The sequence below is a fragment of the Tauraco erythrolophus genome, chromosome 18 (genome assembly GCF_009769465.1).
Source record: "Tauraco erythrolophus isolate bTauEry1 chromosome 18, bTauEry1.pri, whole genome shotgun sequence".
NCBI lineage: Eukaryota > Metazoa > Chordata > Aves > Musophagiformes > Musophagidae > Tauraco > Tauraco erythrolophus.
Genome location: NC_141482.1, coordinates 7,304,988 through 7,324,530, shown reverse-complemented (window position 1 = coordinate 7,324,530; position 19,543 = coordinate 7,304,988). Strand labels below are relative to the sequence as shown.

General features: G+C 50.7%; 1 protein-coding gene across 1 annotated transcript; it reads left to right on the top strand.

The window, feature by feature from the left end:
- Positions 1-4,260: 4,260 nt before the first annotated feature.
- On the top strand, positions 4,261-13,284 carry LOC104379765 (thyrotropin-releasing hormone receptor). The gene is made up of 2 exons (XM_086623053.1): positions 4,261-5,046; positions 12,907-13,284. The coding sequence occupies exons 1-2, from the start codon at positions 4,261-4,263 to the stop codon at positions 13,282-13,284; spliced, it is 1,164 nt and encodes a 387-aa protein (XP_086479179.1).
- The last annotated feature ends 6,259 nt before the right edge of the window (positions 13,285-19,543 follow it).

The window sequence follows — 19,543 nt, the reverse complement described above, 5'->3', positions numbered from 1 at the left end:
ATGAGCTGGTGGTCCCTGTGGAGATCTCCAGGAGCTGCATCCCTCCAGGGATGCTTCCCGGAGTCATTAGAAAACCACCAGCTAGTTCATTTCTGTGTGTGTGCAGCACATACCCAGGTCGATTTTGCATCTTTCTGATTCCTTGACAGCTTCCTCTTTGGTTGGGTTTGATTTCTGAGGACATTAACCCATAAAGCCCCAAAACAATTTGCTTCTGGGCTGTAACTGTGGAACAGGTGAAGGCAATTTTGACAGAACTTCTCCCTCCTTTGTCTTCTGAGCAAGCAATAACTTCTGCTTTTAACAGACTGACTCATACCTGTGTCTAATAGCACTTGTCAGCCCTCAGGCTGCTTTGCAGAGCAGCCGAGCCCCTTCCTGCTGCTCCGTGCTGAGCTGCTGGGGTGCTGAGCTGGGAATCACTTCCCTGCCACCACTCACAATTAAAAAGTGGGCACTTCCCCAGGGCCCCAAATCCTGTAACCCAGCCCCTCAAAACCACTTGTTTCTGTGTTTCAGCTTCTCCACCTTCACTGGCACTGTGCGGATGCAGCCTCTGTGCCCCAGCTCTAACAGCAGAAGTTTTATGGTTTTAATATTTGTACGTTATGAAGCACCAGAGAGCAGAGAGGTGTTTATCACAGATTTGGGTAAGAGGAGCACTTTCTCCCTGCTTTGTTTATTAAATATGCAAAGCCTCAGAGGTCTTTTCTGTTCATCGGACTAAATGAGTTGCCCACCGAGGCTGAGAGGGATGAGCTGCATGGGGAGTGCGGGGAGATACCAAAGCTGGTGCTGAACTTCCCGAGCACCCAGCCCGGGTTCAGTGCTGTTAACCCAGCCCCGGGGCTGCACAGCCACCCACCCCTCCCCAGAAACAGGCCCACCACTGCCAGCGTCCAGGGACGCGTCCAGGGACATATCCGTTCCCATTTGGGAGCCCCCAGAAAAACGAAGACTGCTCCTTCCTGCTGTTTCAGGCAGTGGGTGATGGCAGGTACTCACAGAGGCTGGCAGCTCCAGGCGATGTTGGTGGAGAAGGAAAGGCAGAAGTCTGTTAAAAGAAGCAAACGTGAAATGTTAGTTAGAAGAATCAATGTCTTTGGCCATCAAAATATTTGGATTTAAGTCAAGCTGGAAGAAAATATCTTTTCTAAGTGTCGAGCTGGTTGGCCTCATCTTAAATACACGCCTCAGGCACATCCTGAACATTAGAGCTGCTGAAGGAGTCTATAATGGGGAAATGTTAACCAGTCCTCACAGCAAACCTCACCATTTTGACAAGGCGTAGGAAATCTCACCCAGGTGTGTGTGTTGGGCATAGGCAGCTCCCCCTCAGCCCCAGCCCGATGATGGGCACACAGAATGGCTGCGGGACTCGGGCAGGACGAGCTGCTTCAGCCCAGTGGTTTAATGCTGTTGTTATCGCTGTGCTAATAACTACTGAATTGTCAGTGCCACAAAGCAAAGCATCGAGGGAAATAATTATCTGCAACGATCCTACACAATGTTCCAGGTTTGAACTGAAACAAAAACTTTCTCCAGTCTCTGTGGGAGTCTGTTTTATTTTTGTTTTCTGATCCCACAAAGCCAATTCCTGTAGTGGGTTTGCTGAAGCAGACGAACCCCAAGCTCCTCTTTAGGACATTTGTGCAGGGTTTGTGCCTTCTCCCCTCCCACACGCAGTGCCACCACGTCGCAGCTCGCCCGCCCACCTGTGTTTTGCAGTCAGAGTGTGCCAGGAATAAGCTTTTTGCCTGTCTGGAACAGCTACTCCTCCAGCTGGGCACAACTCAGGGCCCGCAGGATTGTTGCCAGACAGGCACCAGGTCTGGGGCTCTGCGGGGCTGCGCGGCCACGTGGTGCTGCTGGATGCCACGTCTGGTGCCTCGACACGTTGAGTAAAGATGAGGGAAGGGGAAACATCATCTCGTGGTTTAAGCAGTGGGCTAAGTTGGAGGCTGGGTCTCATTTTCAGCTCTGCTTGTGCTCAGCTGAGAGATCTCAAGGGATTGAAAGGTCTCGTATCCCAATGAAAAGCCGAGAGAGCCAAGGATGTGACTGTCTCGCAAGTGCCTGTCCCCTCAGAAGTGAAGTTATTAAGATGCATAGAGTTGTCTATCGGGGCTTGGGAGGCATTTCTCTGTACCTCTTTTGGTGTCTCCCTAAAACTTGTAGGAGCTTTTATTGTGGTGAAATTACGGATAATTGTAGTCATGCCTTTTGCCTGACAGCTCCCCCGGCCTCCCCAAATGGTGTGTGATGGGTGCCAGCAGACTGGTCCTTACACGGAGGTAGGTGATGCTGATGGGTATTTCTGTGACGTGTGCTGGTGTGCTGGAACGACTGCAAGCACTTGGGCGGCAGGGTCCTGGCAAGAGGCTGCAAGATGACACAGAGAGAAAAGCAGGGAATTTTGGGCTGTTGGGATGACTAAAGGGGGCATTGCCTGGCTCCTGAAGAGGTGACTGCCAGCTCAGTAGGTGAATGCAGCCTAAACAGTATCACTGAACAGCTGTAATTTCTAAGGGGGTTTTAAAGTGCATCTATTTGAAAAACCAAACCAAACCAAACCAAAAAAGTTAAAGCAAAGTGCAGCCTGGGGAGGTCTCCAAGGGCAGGGACAGGACATGGTGTGCCACCCCAGCCGAGGGCCGCAGGGCAGAGGTGTGAGGCTGGATGGGGCACAGGCCCTGGTGCAGGCTGTCCAGGGAGCCCTAAGGAAAGCAAAAGGAAAAAGAATAGAATATTTGTCCTTTATAACAGATCCAAAGGTGAATGAAACATCACAGAAGGGAGTGAAAAACTACAGGCGTTGTCCTCCGTAGAGCCAAATGGAGGCATAAGGTTTCCCAGAGAAAAGGGGAAAATACTATTTGTCAGAGCAAGCCAGAGCCTGGGGACAGGTTGCTGCTGCCTGGGCTGAGGCAAAAGGCATTTTATCCACCCAGGTTTGCACAGTCCAGGCTGGACTTGAATCACCCAGCATCAGATTGATCCTTCACGTTTTGGATACGCGCCTCAGTGTCTGGAATTAATGCCTGTAACTGAAACCTAATCTAATAGAAAAGCGAGTTTTCTCTTTGTCCTTTCCTTCACTCCACAGGTTAGGAGACCCTTAGCACTTTAACTCTTCAAATACAATTGCTCTTTCAATTTGAAAATGCATTTTCTGACAGACTGCAGAGATGTCAGGAGTGAGCACGGAGCTGGCAGCAAATTCTGGCTACTGCTGACCATCAGGATGGATACTGGATCTCCCAGCCTGACCATAAGGAAGGTACCAGATATCTCAGCCTCATCACTAGGGAGATATGGAATCCCCCAGCCCAGGACTGGGTAAGCCTTTCCCCAAAGGAGTGATGCTGATGTGCTTGTTTGGGACAGGGGTGGCTGTAGGAAAGATGACACAAGGAGGGCACTCCCTCATGTTTAATGACCTCTAGGGAAGGAGCTCCTCTGCCTCAGACCAAAGGAAACAGGAAAGACCATGGGTTTCCATGGCATCGCCCTGGTCCCATCCTCCTGAGGATGAGGAAGGAAGGACCCCTCATCCTCAGCTCTCCTTGCCCAGGGGGACAGTGCAGCCCTGTGCCTCAGCTGGGGACACAAGGCACCCCCAGCCTTGGGTCCCACAGCGGTCCTGCTTGCTGCTGGGATGCTCTCAGCCGCTGGACCTCTCCACCCCCCACGTCCCCAACCTGCCAGCCCCATCCCCTGCCCGTGCTCCTTCCTCCTTCTCCTACTTCTCCTCCCCTTCAGCTCAGGGGTGCGCTAGGACCCGGCGGGCGCAGGCGGGGGATGCGGGCGGGAGATGGACGGGGGGTCCCGGGCTGAGGAAGCCCTGGGAGGGTCGCGGGCAGCACTGGGGGGTGTCTCGGTGGTTCCGGGGGGTTCTGACGGCTGGGCGAGGTCCTGGAGGGTCCTGGAAGCTGGGGTCCTAGGTGGTCTCGGGTGGTTCCCGGGGCTGGGGAGTCTCGGCGGGTCCCCGGAGTTCGGGGGTCCTGGTCGCTCGCCACCCCTCCCGGCGGAGGCTCAGCGGGGGAGTTTGCAGGGGAGGGGGGTGCGAAGAGTCGGGCGGCTGCAAGACTTGGGGCGAATCGTGGAGAGAAAAGGGAGGGAGGAGCCGGGGCGGGCGGGAGGGCGGGGAGGGGGCGCGGGGGGGCAGCGGGGCGCCGCGGCGCTGCTACCGGCTGCCGACTCCCCACGCTGCCCGCCACAGGGTGCGCGGAGCTCCGCCGGGGAAGGCGTTGGGGGACGATGGAGAACGGCTCGGCCAGCCCGGGAGCCGCGCTGGTCGGCAGCGGCAACCAGACCCTGGGCAGGATGCCCCGACAGCCCCTGGAGCTGCAGGTGGTCACCATCCTGCTGGTGCTGCTCATCTGCGGGGTGGGCATCGCGGGCAACGTGATGGTGGTGCTGGTGGTGCTGCGTGCCAAGCACATGGTGACCCCCACCAACTGCTACCTGGTGAGCCTGGCAGTGGCCGACCTCATCGTGCTGCTGGCAGCTGGACTGCCCAACATCTCGGAAGTGGTGGCTTCTTGGGTGTATGGCTACGCTGGCTGCCTCTTCATCACCTATTTGCAGTACTTGGGCATCAACATCTCTGCCTGGTCCATCACCGCCTTCACGGTGGAGCGCTACATTGCAATCTGCCACGCTATCAAAGCGCAGCTTCTGTGCACCGTGGCCCGTGCCAAGCGCATCATCTCCTCGCTGTGGCTCTTCACCTCCCTCTATTGCCTCATGTGGTTCTTCCTGGTGGACACAACCCAGGTCACCTTCTCCGATGGGGCACAGGTCAGCTGTGGCTACCGGGTCTCCAGAAGCCTTTACATGCCCATCTACTTCTTGGATTTTGCTGTCTTCTACGTCATCCCCTTGGGTCTGGCAACTGTCCTCTACGGCCTCATTGCCCGTATCCTCTTCATGAGCCCCCTGCCTACCACCCCGCAGCACTCCTGCCTGGGCTCCACGCACCAGGGCGGCTCCCTCAAGTTCTCCTGCCGAGGCAACAAGGGGGCCCTGAGCTCCCGCAAGCAGGTAGGGACTCCTCGCCGGGCTGGGGTACACTGGGCTGCAGGCAGTGCTGTCAGGGGCTCAGTGCTTTGAGGGGCATTCTGGCAGCGGATGGGGTGCCCCAGTATTTTGCTTCCTTTTGTAGGGGGAGCTGGGTGCATTGGTTTGCTGTACAGAGGGTCTCCCCCAAGGCCAGCTGTGGTCTGGCAGTATGGATGGGCTCCTCCTGCTTTGGTTGGGCTTGGCAGAGCAGGACAGGGCTCCAGCTTCACTTGGGAGAGGTGGGAGTGCCAGGATGTTTGATGGCTAATTAATTACTGATTGCTTTCTGGAGGAGGGGAGTGTTGGGTCACATTATGCCAGCGGGACTGGCATAACAAAACCTCAGATTTAGACAAGCAAAGGGAGGAGAGAGCTGGCACAGCCCCCTACCCTCTGAGCCCAGACCTGGCTGCATCCCCCAGTCCCTGCAGCTGGGGAAGGCACCACGGTGTCACAGTGGTGTGTTTGCCGCTTGGTGACTCCTCTGTCATTCAGCTGCCTTCTTGCTACATCTTCTCCTCCTCCCACCTCCTGCCCTCGTTCCTCCTCTTTCTCTGTCCACATGGACAATTACTGTCTCTAGCCCCATCTCCTTGGACAGGTCAGCATCTGGACACAGGACACTCTGGCCTGCTCACTGGCCATTTGCAGGAGACCATCCCATTCCAGTTTCAAACTTTGCATAGGCAGAGGTACAGGTTATTTTAAAGGAAAGGGCTGAATCTGAGGGTTTGGCTTAAGTCTGTGAAATCACCAGTACGGTTGTGTTTTTTGAGTGTCTTATTTCCAGACTGGGAAAAAAAAAAAATAGGCTGGCTGATAAATAATAATAATAATAATAATAATCATCATCATCATCATCATCATCATCATCATCATCATAATAGGCTGGCTGAAATAGGCTTCAGCCTGTCTTAAAGTCCTCATTTTTCCAACTCAGTATCTTGTTGCCTGACTTGCACAGGACGCTCCATTCTCCAGGACAGATGATTCAGTCACAGAGGGGAAGCCAAAAGCCCAGAGAATGTGTATTCCTTCACGAACTTCCAAGTCTTCCAAGTTGAGCTTTTTTCTCCCTTTTGCTCTAGGACAGAAAGGTTTAGAGCAAGTCCTGCCTTCTGCAAAAGCACTTGCCTGCTCTTCCAGGGTCGCTGGCTGCTGCGGGAGCCTGGGGCAGGGTGTTCAGCAGCAAGGGCTCTAGATGCTACAAGGCAGTACCTGCAGGCGTGGGGTGATGGACCCCTCCTTCCCCACCAGCCGCTGCAGAGGTTGTGCTGCTTCCCCACGGTGCTGTACCGTGGAGCAGCGGTGCCACGCACAGCGAGCTCCAGCATTGTTAGGATGAGCGGTCGAGGCCGTTAGTCCTGGTGGGGCTGGGTGACAGGCACTCCAGCTCCTGGAAACATCTTGTGCTCTCTTTTCTGTTACACCAGGAGTTTTCTCAAGATCGTCGCTACCTCCTGAAATACCTTAGCAGGCAAAGACTTGCCCTTGCTGGCCTGACATTGCAGCGTTGGTGTCCTTAGCAATAAAGACAGCACTGAGTTTTTAAACTGTAAAGCAGTTTACTGGGGCTTCCAGCTATGTTTTGTTGAATGGTTCTTTCTCGTTTCACACCAGCAGCTCTTCAAAGCAAGTTGTGTGAGAGTGATGGAGGAAGAAGCCCCAGCTGTTCCACCCGTGCCATGCAGGCTAAGGTGGCTGACACCCAACTTGGTGGCTGTCAAACAGATGTGGTGCTGCACCCCAGAGGTGGCTGCAATCCAGGTTTTTCCGTAACAGCTTTCACAAGTTGGATACGACATAGGACACAATTGTTGCATTTTATATAGAATCATAGGGAAAGTTATATGACTGTCCATGAAATCAGAGGGGGCCAAACCAGGATCCAGGTGTTCAACTTTAATCGTTTGATTCATTGCTGAGGGGATCTGCTGGATGCTCAGTGCAGAAATAAGTTATCTGTGCCCCAAAGCCAAATAAAACCACACAGCTATTTTGACAAGAGTTCTGGGCAGCATGAACAGAAGAGCTTGGAGCACAACAAATCCAGGTCCTGCCAGAGCACCTACCTAAGCACTGCCTGAAATCCAGCCGGATATTTTTGCTTGCGGGGCAATGGATTGAGGAGCAGAAGCTGCACTGAGTCATGATTCTGCATCTAGTTATGAGGGAAAAACCAACAACCCAATGATCCGTGGAGGAGAGAGGCCTCCAGAGAAGCCAAGGGGTCAGCACTGGACTCTGCCTTCAATTTGTCTCCCTGAGCAGGGGCAGCCAGGGCTACAGGAATGATATTTTTGGGGAGATGCTGCAGCGTGCAGGACCCCAGAGGGGGGGCTGGGGCCAGAGCAGAGGGGAAGCACAGGCTGAGTGCTGAGGAACAGGTGGATCATTAAGAAAGGGATTTTTATGTTGCTGAACCCATTCATGCCAGCAGAGCTGGCAGGTAGAGTTGCTGTATAGCAGAAAGGCCTTAAAAGCGAGCACAGAGGAGAGCGTTCCCATGGCCAGTGGGGCCCCACAGTGGGACATGTGGGTGATGGAGACAGAGGTGCATGTACCCATGTGAAGGGGCAGGGCAGAATCGGGGGGGGGCTATGGCCCTCATAGCACCCCCAGCACCTGGATCCATGGGTCATCCCACCAACTTGACTTTAGCAAATGTGGGAGAGAGGCACAGAGGGACCTGAGGGGTCTTCTCCAGGTGAAGTTCACCTCCAAGAAAATCAACAACAAAAGCTCCTGTGCAACAGTCAGGTGCAAGCCCTGAAAGGGAGCAGCCTGAACACCGGTGTCCTGTGTCATCTTCACCAGAGGAAAGGCTTCCTCTCTGATTTTCTAATAGTCACAGCATCACTGCCCTCAAAACCAGCAGAAACTTGCAGAAAGAAGAAACATGGATGGATCTCAACTTGGACTACTGGACACTGCTTTGCAATAGCTGAAACTGGCTGAGGAGCTTGTAAGCAGGTTTTCTGGCTCATTCATCAACTGCGGCCAGGGTGGAAAGGAAAGGGCAGCCTGACAGGTAATGCCATTGACCTCTTACACCCTGTTCAGAAGTGCTGACAGCCCTTGAAAATGTCACCAGGAATTTCCATGGGTACCCTTGGTAAAGGGTCTCATCCTGAGCGGCAGAAGTGAGAACACAGCATTGGAAACAGCTCTAATAACAAATGCCGGTGATCTCCACACTGACAGGAGATGAGGAGATGTGAAAGTGATGCATGTGGGGAAGATTGCAGTGAAGATGCAGCTTCTTTAAAATGCAATTACCATGTAGACTAAACAACTAAAGACGACATTAGAAATCACGCTTGCAAGTTTGGTCCGAAAAAAACTCTAGTATTGCTGTCTGACAGGCTTCACAGGTGCAGCGAGAGTTTCGTCCCAGGTCACGTCCCAGTGGTGTAGCGAATCAGGATCCCAGCCCTGCAAGCACCTTTGGGTTTGTTGGGGTGCTGGTGCACAAGCATCTGCCAGGTTCCCATCACAGACCAGTGGCATGAGTGCGGTTCAGCTCCCAGAGGCTCTGTTGGCCAGGAGAGCAGAGCAGGTGGAAGGACAGGCACCGGGAGTATGTAGCTCAGGTGGTCCCTCAGGTGACCAGGATACGGACACCCAGGTCAGCTATCCTCCTCTGGCCCCTCTTTATAGGGGACTGGCTCTTCCAGGCACTGTGCCCAGAGTCCCCTGCGAGGTGTCCAAAAGTAGCCATGCCAGAGGTGCCCATTTTTCTCCCTTGACTCTGAAGAGCCTGGACAGGTGGGGCTGTTGTGCTGTGGACGTGCTCCTGCACAGCTCCAGCACCACACTGCTTGCTTTTCAGAGTATGAAGATGCTGCTGTTCCCTCACTGGTGCCTCTCAAACATGTAAGTCCAGAGCAGGACCACACAAGGCGTGAGTTTTGCTGTATTTATCACTTACAGAAGAAAGGGCTGGAGATACGAACCCCAGCCACCTCCAAGCACGGATTTCACCCGCCGGAGAGGGACCACTAGAGGGAGCGGGATTCCTAAAAAACGATCCTGCAGCTCAGGATGAAGGTGCCTGGATAAGGAGAGGTGACATTGACTGGGGAGAAGCGTCTGTGGCCTCCAGGACAGGGGCAGAGGCTGGACACAGCCCTGCGAGAGGGGATGGCTTGGAAGGGCTGTGCGGGGATGCAAGATGCCGATCTTCTCGTATGGAGCGAGAAAGATGCTCACAGTGCGTTTGCTTGAGGAGTTACACTGGGCTTGTCCTGTTGATGTGGAAGATGAGCTGCCCCTTATCTTTGGCATGAGGACCGGGATGTAGCCAAGGATCTGCACAGCAGAGCCTTGGCCATCCAACAACAACAACACTGGTTTAAGTGATCAGAAGTGGTTTTCAGCTAAATAGCAACTGTTCTGTAAAATCATCCCCTTCTGTCTACAAACTCTTGTCTTGCTGCTATCCATAGCTCCCTTACACCTGTTGCGTGCACACATTAGATGCAACAGGGTCATTGTAAAACACTTATTGGAAAAATTGTTGTCCCTGAACTGGTGCTTCTCTGAGGGATGCTTTGAGGCTGCAGCAAAGCTCTGGCTTTTGTGGGTGCAGCTGGTTGTTTGGGATCATAATTCAGGGCTAGTCCAGTTAGGGATAAAGGTCCCAAACTCTCTTCAGTGCTGATTAGGTTTATTTTTCACATGAGCACCAGAAGTATGTCAGAGCACCTCAAGTGTGCTGTAGTTACTCACCTCAGCAAGGCAGAGTGAGGAAAGGCCCAGAGACAGTTTTCAGCCACACATGCAGACCAGGCTGGAGATTTCTTTCCCCAAGAGGAAGATATAAGAGTGCATTTGGGATAGACCATTAGGCTTTATGCAGAGGAGACATTCTGTGTCGACACAACTTTGCTCAAGTCGCACCCAGGAGAACACGGTCCATACGGACTGTTGGCTTGAAAAGAAAAATTTCAATCTTACAGCAAGCTCAGGGCAGGGCTGCCTGTCCCAGTTTGTGATCTGGGTGCTGCATCCTCAGGGAGCACTGATGGCATTGAGTGTGATGGAGGTAATAAATCCTCATGGTGGTCTTTCTAGCCGGTTTCCCCTCCCAGGACAAAGACAGCTTTTTCACAGGGCTGTAGGACGTGCAGCAGGAAGTGCCCTTTGCCTGACAGCACTTTATGGTCTTCCGTGGTCTGGAGGGACGTGTTGGGAGCTTGGTCAGGCAGGAGCTGGGCGAGCACTCGCTGGCACCACTGGCATTTCCGTAACAACCAGCCAAGAAGCAGGGGCAGCTATGGCTAAAAAGCAGATGAATCACTGCTTCTTTTCCAGACTACTTTTTGTAGACAAAAGACTACATTTCTTTTGGTCTCAGAAAGGACCAGAATGAGTTTACTTTTCAGCCTTATTAGGATATGCTGCCCTTGGTGTTGTCACTCGGGTGCAGAGCTCAGATCACTCTTCACAGCCATCGTGGGTTCCTGAACAGTAAAACAAGGCAGAGAGTTACAACAGTCAAAAGGCCAAAGATGTTTCAGTCTCAGGAGAAAGCACGTGAGCGGTATTAATCTGTTAGTTTTAAAGGGGATGTTTTGGCCATACAGAAACCTCCCTGCTGGAAGGGACACCTGCCAGAGAGCAGAGTTAAGGGATTTATTCTCCCCAGCTCTGCAGTGAGGACCGTCTGTGTCTCAGTGAGTTCCTGCAGAGGTGTGGTGTTTCACTTTCCCAGGACATATCTTGCAGCAATCCCGCTGCCTAGGGCTGCCTAGTTGATAGAAAGACTCCCACCAACCTTACCCCCAAGACAGACCTTTAACATGGACCCTTCCAGGCAGATCCGGAATGTGTTCAGTCTCCGCATGGGATGGAAAAGCCTGCCCTCATCTCCCAGGAGGAATAAACTGCTTAGGAGAGGAGAATTAAATTCTGACTGAAATTGTACTTAGGATCACTTAAGCCAAGGAGTTGGTTACATTTTGCTGTAGGGTTCAGCTATCAGCACAGTTTTGTTCAGATCAACTTCATTCGGCTTCTCAGGAAATAAACCCTAGATGTATCAAAAATATGCCAAAAGCAATTCTGTCTGCAAACCTGAGAAGTGAGTTGGCGGAAGGCAGCAGTACGTCTGAGTGCTCCATTGCTGCTGTGTCTATTTGCTATAAAGATACATAGAAAAGTAGAAAATACAGGTCCTGTACATATGCACTGCTCCTGTAGCATACAGTGTTGAAGCAACACCTGTGCTCTTCTGGGCTGATCTGTTCCCAGGTCTTGCAGTGCAGACCACAGCAGTATGGTCTCACCACTGCTCTCAGGACGCTGCCTCCCTTGGCAAGGGTTGGTTGAGCCTGGATTGCCCGGCCAGCCTCAGCAGGAGGCAGTGGCTACAACCATGCTGGTAAGTAGAGATCTCAGCCATGGTCAACTGTGTGCCGAGCAGTCTATCTGTTCAGCAGTATTTCTGTAAAGCAAATTCTCATCCTAGCAGTTGCGCGCTAGATAGAGTGGCTTGAAACCAAAAGCTTGTGAGATGGCTCTTGCTCTTCTGAATCCAGCCAGCCCTTGTAAAAGGCATTGAAAAGCTCTGAAGCTACCTTTTAGTGACATATCTCGTACAATCTCTCTTATCTTTCCCCAAAGGCAACAATCTGTGGCAGCAAATATGCTGCAGTCTTAGCAACAGCCTCAGCACTCATTATATCACTGCAAGATCTTTCTTTGGGAAGTGTCCTTACATTCCCACTGAACCACACACAGCAAAACACTTCTATTTTGGCCTCAGCTTGACAATAGTCCCTTTCATGTAGGGAAAGTTTGGTTGCCACTACCAACGACCTCGAGTTTCTGCTCAAAGCATTACAGGAAGGCATAGTTGCTTATGACTAAGTGAAAAAAATCACTCCAAGGAAAGCTGAGAGACTGTGAACATGATCTAAGTTCTCAGTTCCCTATCAAGAACTGGATTCATTGCACAACTCACTTTCTGACGTTTGAAATGCCACTGCCTTAATATGCGTGCGGCATCAGTGTTTACTCATACTTTCCTCCTTGGGGACGTGTGTATTCTGTAAGTATTTGCTGGAGGATAATTGTCACCTACCAGAAATAGCTGTCGAAATTATGAGGATCACTGGAGTTTCAATACAAAAACCCATTTTCTTAAACAAGCTTGAGTCGAGCTGAGGGCAATTACTACCCATTTCTGAATTCTCAATATCTTCTTGTTCCTAATATGTTAATATATCACTTCCCTAGTGTGCTGCAAATTAAAATAACCCATACCAATTAGCTAAGTAACTCCCATATCAGCACAAGTAGGAATTTGTGTAAGACTCCAGGCAGTCTCCTCTGCTCTCAGTGCTGCCCTGTACCAGGAGCCTATCCCTGGGAACAGCATAGCTGGCATAGGAAACCAGAAGATCCCAGGCAGGGAGCTGAGTTATAACCCCTGGCACCCTCAAAAGTTACAACCCCACTTCTGCACAAGTTAGTTTCCCCATTGATTTACTGTTACGTGCAATTTTCAAATTTACTTTGTGGTACAGAAATTCCCATGATTATCCCAGCCCATTGCCAAGTTGGCAGATGCTTGCCCTAAAGAGCTTTAAAGGTTCTTCAATGGTAGGTGAAAACCAGTCATTTGGATTTGTTTATGCAAGATTGTTTCATGAACGAAGTGGATTCAGAGCAGGATATAGCTCCATGGTTTGTGTGCCTATTTTAAATGCCTAAAGAGAGATGTAAGCACTATGTAGACTGAATTAACTGTCTGCCCCGTTTCTCCAGAAGAGCTATCCCACCTGGACATTTAGCATTACCTGACTATTTCTCTTTTTGTATATCCCCACTGACAAGGTGACCAAAATGCTGGCTGTTGTGGTGGTCCTCTTCGCCCTTCTGTGGATGCCTTATCGCACACTGGTGGTGGTGAACTCCTTCATGGACCCTCCATACCTGAACATCTGGTTCCTTCTGTTCTGCCGCATGTGCATCTACCTGAACAGTGCCATCAACCCCATCATCTACAACCTCATGTCACAGAAATTCAGGGCTGCCTTTAGGAAGTTATGTAAGTGTGAAGAGAAGAGTGCCGAGAACCCTGTGCCGTACACCGCCCCAGTGTACTACAGCGTTATGAAGGACTATTCTCATGACAGCTCCGATCACAACGTCACTGAACAAGAAGATCTGAACAGTCTCCCTGTGCCTGCGAAGAACAAGCCTGCCAAATAAATCCTGGGACCCTGAAACAATGCAGGCAGCGGGAGCTATGTGGCTGTATGCACTGTGCTGGGAAAGCGCCAACAGAAATTGCTTTGGTGTTGCAGCAAGCTTAATTTAATACCTCTCCAGGGCATTTAACAAAACAGATTCCTAGAGGCAAATTAATTTGCTTTTCCTTAATGCTAATTTATTCTTGTTTGGTGAAGTGTTAGGCACAGGGCAGTGTTTAGCATCTTTGAAGAATCTGTAGTTAAATATAGCAGTGCAATGCTATTCTTTGTTACGTGCAAGTGCAACTGTTTGTTGAGTTGGGCCAGAACATTGAAAGGAAAACCAGGAAAAGAAGAGCATTCAAGAAAAAAAAACCACCTTCTTTCTGCTCAACCAGTTTTCTTACAGGCTGAGATTCACCTACTTGAATTTACATGTCTATAACACAGACACCCGATGTGAGCTGCTCCTCTAGAGTCCTTTTACAGCTAATGAGGACAATTAGGCATTTCCAGAAAGCAGCTCCTCTCATCTTGGCATAGTGCTCTGAGGAAGACACGTACCTCAGAAGGAGCTGAATGCCTCCCGAGATGTGAGTATTTCTGCCCATTGACTGTAAAGGGACTCTCTCAGGTGGAGACTCCTATGTCAGGACTGACTGCAGTTGGGTGTCATGAACCCCACCCCATGATTCTGGAAACACTGCAGTGCTGGCAGCACATATACCCAACGTTCAGACCAGTTGGATTTGTTACAGAAAGACAAATAAACTAATGAGTGTTCCCTAAGGTAATAGTAATACTTCCAACATTGTAGTCTAAGCTTCTTTTCAATAATTTTATTTTTTCTGTTCAAATTCCTCTAGTTGCTTCAGTTGGATACCATAGCTTTGTCCTGTAAGCCCTGGTGCGGTGTAGCTGTGTACTGTTGAGCAGCGTTGCTCTCCATCCCAGCTACAGCTGTATTTCAATGGTAGGTGAAGCAATTCTCTTATTTCCTGAAAATAATATGTGAAAGTCCATCAGGTGTTTTGTGATAAGTGACACACTGACTGTAAGACATTAACAATACTCATTGCTGCTATCATCTCGTGAGCCAAGTGAATATTCATAACCTGAGGCATCCAAGAAACCAGCCCAAGGACACTTGCCCCAGACGTGCAAGAGACCATCTGGACTAGGAGTAAAATGTAAGATTACAGGAGCCAAACGCTAAGGCTCTTGCCAAATAAAACAAGTGCCAGCCACCAGTAACCCTGCAGTAGCTGTAAAAAATTCTTTGAACGGTTAATTCAGCCTCACTCTTCAACACCATTTTTCACCAAACTATAGTGGTAAATGATCTTAGACTTTTGCGTCCACTTTGGAAAAGATCGGTGTGACATTTTTAAGAGCACAAGACGTTAAGTAACCATTCTGTGTCTATGGGCAATCACTTTCCTGGGCGGGTCAGAACAGGACTGGACCTCACCTCCCACCCCTGTGTCAGGAACTGTCCAGGATTGATTTCATTTTGGTGTAGGGTGGCTTTGCATGTATGATTGTTATATTGTGAGTTATTAAACCATCTGTTTTGTCTCCAAAATAACTGAAGGATGAGGAAAGAGAACATTGAATTTTGCAATTATTTGAAATAGTTTGTGTTTGGAATTTAAGGATTCATGTCTTTTTTTCGCTGTTTTGCGTATATTGGGAATTTTGGAACAAAGTTCCTCTTTATTGTTGTTAAGGTAGGTCTGCACAGATATTTGGGATTTTCTTCTTGAAGAAAATGGAAGTAGATTTGCTATGATGTGAGAAAACTGTTCCAAGGAAACTAGGAAATGAAACAATTTGTTTGTAACAACCTTTTCTCTAGTGTAGATTTTTTTCCCTTAGAACAGATTTTTCCTTAGCAGCTCAAAGGAGCCTTTGATAAAAGCATCTGCAGACAAATCAGAGCAGTAAGGACCTGGATGCCTTGAGGTAACACACAGGTGAGGTGCAGGAGGAGGAAGGGGAGCCCTGGGGTGGCTGCTGGTCCCCTCGATGTGGTGAAATCCAGGCTGAGGTCTGGATGCGTCAGCTCTTACCTTCAGATGCGTCAGCTCTTACGTGGGCTGGGTTGAGGCTAACAGGAACAACTTATTGCATGGCCCAGAGCTAAGCTGGGCTCTTGTTCTACTGAGTTCTTCTTCTGATGTGTCAGAGTTATCTCCTCAAAACACAACAGCTCCTTCTCCTTAAGCCGCTCCATGCCCTGTCTAGCCAGCACAGGAATTAATTTTCTTCATCTTCACAGCGAACTGTGGCTCGCAGCTCCCTGGGGCACGGGGTCCTGAGCTCGCAGGCACCTTTGGGTGCACACAAGCCATAGCCAGCCCCGACAGCTGGAGACAGCCAGCAGCATCCCATCCTCTGCTCTTTCCCTCCCTGTTCTCCAGCCAACTAATCTGTACAGTTGTAAGGGGTTGGGGAATAGCAAAGAAGGGAGAGAGGAGCAAATTAACCTTTCTTAGCAGCGAGGTAAATTGGTAACAACTTGTAAGCACGGCAGGGTTGGAGAGGAGGAAGAGCCGGGACTGGGACGACTCTGCATCCTGACCTAAGGCATTTCTCACGCACGGGACGTGCAGTTTGACAGATGGCCTTGATCTCTGTGAACCCAAGTAGCAGTTCAACTCTGAAGCATCTCCAGCAGGATCTTTTCCACCTCCCCATCCCATTTCCAGTCTTCACTGTTCTCCTGTATGCTTTTTGCCCCCAGACAGAGACATCCTAAAAGCACTATTCTCTTAATTAAATTTCAGCCCAGGCCAACAGCTAATTGATGGTTCTTAAATTTTTTGTTCAACATACTTTGGATTCAATTAAAACCCAATTCTCTTCTTCCCTCTCTGGCCTTATCTGCCAAGCACTGCGTGACCCTCTGTTATTTCTTGAGAAGTAATTGGCAGATAAATCCCCACGGCACCACGAGATCTCCAGCAAATGCACCAGAGCATTAAAGTCTGTAGATGAGGAATGAATTCCTGCTCCTTCTCCTGGCACATATTCTGATACGTTAGGAGGATTTGAAAGAGTTTTAGGTGGAAGTGGAGGTGGAAGGTCAGCACTCAGCTTGCTAAGGAGATGCTGGTTGAGAGGACAGGCAGCTGCATGCTGTCAGGAAATAAATCACCAGCAGAAAGGGATTAAAAGAAGTAACTAATCACTGTAACTTCCTCTGGATATCCAGGCTCTGAATAAAAAATCCTTAATTCCTTATAAGAAATCAAAGAGCCCCCTTCAAGCTTGAGCCTGGATTACCTTGTACCCTGCAACATCCCAGCCCACTCACAGTTTGAAGCTATATTTTATCCACGCCATTTATTTAGTCTCAACAGCATGAATGTAGGCTGCAAATTTATAAATATGCCATCAAATAAAGAATCACTTACTCCTAAATAATTTACCACATTGAAGCCACTCCTCGATTTGATCTAACCTGTTAGTTTCTTAATTAAAGCCCTTCCAGTGCTTGTTGACTTGGTAAAATGCCATCTGCTTTCTTCGATTACACAGCAAACAAGTCTCCTGACAGAAGAGGGGGGACCTGGCACTGCTGCAGAGCCCCAGGGAGGGGGTTGAATTTGTGAGCTGTGCAGAGAAGGGCATGGGGGAGGCAGCGGCCTGGGGAAGGGCTGCTGGGGAGGGGTGAGTGAGGTCTACGGGCTGGGAGAACCACAGGTTGGCTGAAGTACACAGCATTCGCCAGAGACTTCCAGTGTAGGAGACACTATGTCCAGCATGTTTACCTGAATCTGGCTGGTCTCAACGCAGTATTGGTGGCAGAGGCCACAGAGTCATCATCTCTACGTAGCGCATGGATGGATCCTCAGCAACAGCTATTTACTCCTGTAAAACACAGAAGTTTAAATAACTTATCAAAATCATCAGTTTAAGCTCCAGTTAGGTTGTCTTCTTACCTCATCTCTGGATTTGGTGGTGGAAAAGGTGCTTTCAGAGGAGGAATCAGGCATCCACACCAGCCTATTGTGGAAGAGAACATGGCTACACTGGTAGCTCCTTGGGACACCCTTTCCCCTGAGATCCTGGCCAGTGCCCTGGGAGCCAGCCTGTCCCAGGGCCATAGAATCATAAAACAGTTCGGGTTGGAAGGAACCTTAAAGATCATCTAGTTCCAACCCCCCTGCCATGGGCAGGGACACCTTCCACTACATCAGGTTGCTCAAAGCCTCATCCAACCTGGCCTTTAACACCTCCAGGGATGGGGCATCCACAACTTCTCCAGGCAACCTGTTCCAATGCCTCATCACCCTCAGAGGGAAGAGTTTTGTGTTAGAAAGTAACCCACAAAACACCAGCAGTTTCCTAAAAAAGGGAGGAAAAGACCACAAGGGCACCCAGCACCTGCCGGCAACCGAAGCAGGTTGTTAAGAGCTTGGCTTTTGCTCTGTGGTACAATCCTGCAAAGAGCACATTATTAAAATTAAAATAGTGACACCTTTAAATTAGTAATACTCAGGTCACTGAAGAGGATGCTGAACAATTGCTTAAACTTTTCAGAACCACAGGAAAGGGTGGACTTACCCACTGGGGAATGTAGTAGATACGGCCAATTTTCAATCTGGTCTGGTCCCTGGGTACTTCTTTGAACTACTTAGTTCAAGCAGGCCCCAATTAAGGAGCTGCTAATAAAGCCTGGGGGATAGTCCTACATCAGCATTAATGGAATCCCTCAGAAGTTATTTGCTTATTTTGCAATCCGTGTTTCCCAGGGCTCTGGGAGGGCTCTTTGGCCAGCGCTGCCCCCGGGACCTGCCTCCTCTCCTTGCTCACTCCGAGGTTGCTCCTCAGCACTCTTCAAACCAAGGCATCCGTTTCGGGGAGCGTGCTGTGATGCGCAGCAGACCCAAGCTTGCCAGTTCCGCAGGAGTGACTGATTAACTAAAACACCCTCAGTTTAGCAGCTAACCAGCCCTGCCCGTTTCTGCCCTTCCAGGGCGTAAACGCAGACCCCGCTGGGAGGGCATTGCTGGCATCGGCGGCGCCCCAAATCAGAGACGCATTCCCAGCTGTCACCTGAGGGAGGGAACGTGGGCACAGGTTCCCTGTGCCGTGGGTGATGGGCTGAAGTCTTAAGCACAATCCATGTTTCATAATTGCTGAATTTTCTTTAATAACCATCTTGTGAATTGTGCTTCGAGTGTGCTGTTCCTATAGAAACAGGGAATGCTGTGAGTGCACCGGCAGCCGCTCACTGCTCCTCTTCAGGGAACGTCTGAAGCCACGAGCTGGGAAGTCTTTAAAAGCCTTCTCCTCCCAAGGGGAAGGTCCTGGGGTGGTCCCGGTGCTAACACGATTTTGGGATGGTCAGCAAAGGCCCGTTGTCCTGCTGTGCTGGTTGATCCCGTCTGTCCTCACGGGCCAGTGTGGGTGGGTGGCTGCTCAGAGGAAAGAAAATAAAAGCAACTTTTTCCAGCCACGCAGCGCCAGCGTTTCTGGTAGGACAGGAGCGGGTGGCCACCACGGGGCCCCTTGCTGCCAGCCCAGAGCTGGGCATGGTGTGCTCTGGGCTTGGCCAGGCGGGAGGGGACAGCCAGCGCTTTCAGAGGCAGGGCTGGGAGGTAAGCCATGGCCAGGCATGGGGAAACGTTTCCTTGGAGTTACCAACAGTGGCTATTCCCTGATGCATTAATGCTCCCAAGGCCTCAATTTGGGTTCCTCCAGGACGGGTCCTGGAGCAAAGGTGGTGGTGTGGAGCCAGCCCCATTCCTGGATCCTGGGCCAGAAAGGAGCGCAGTGACCCCTCTGTGCTTCCCAGCACCCACTCGCTGCTGGGGCTGCCTTCACCCCAGCCCTGGCCCTTCCTCTTGCACAAAGATGAAGGCCAAGAGAAGGGGTTGCTCCCCACAAGCCTCCATGTCCTGCAAAGACAGCGGCGGGCAGCGTGGCCGTCCCCAGGATGCCTGGCCAGGTCACTCGCAAAGGACACGGGGGCTCAGATTGCACCTTCCCTCCCACCGGTGGAGGCTGAGGCTGCTGCCCGTCAGTCACAGGATCAGGCCAGTGCCTTTATCCTGGTTCTCACATATCGGACACCTCCCTGTTTGCACCCAGGGACGCTCAGCCAGAAGCAGTGTAGGGGACACTGTCCCCGAAACCAGCAGCTCCCAAAGCAGAGACCCAACGCTGTTCCCCCTACCCTGGAGAAGGGGCAAGCTTCTTGTTTTGCTGTTATTAATATTTTTGAAGCAATACGTCATTGCTTTAGCAGCAAACCCACCTCCCTCCCT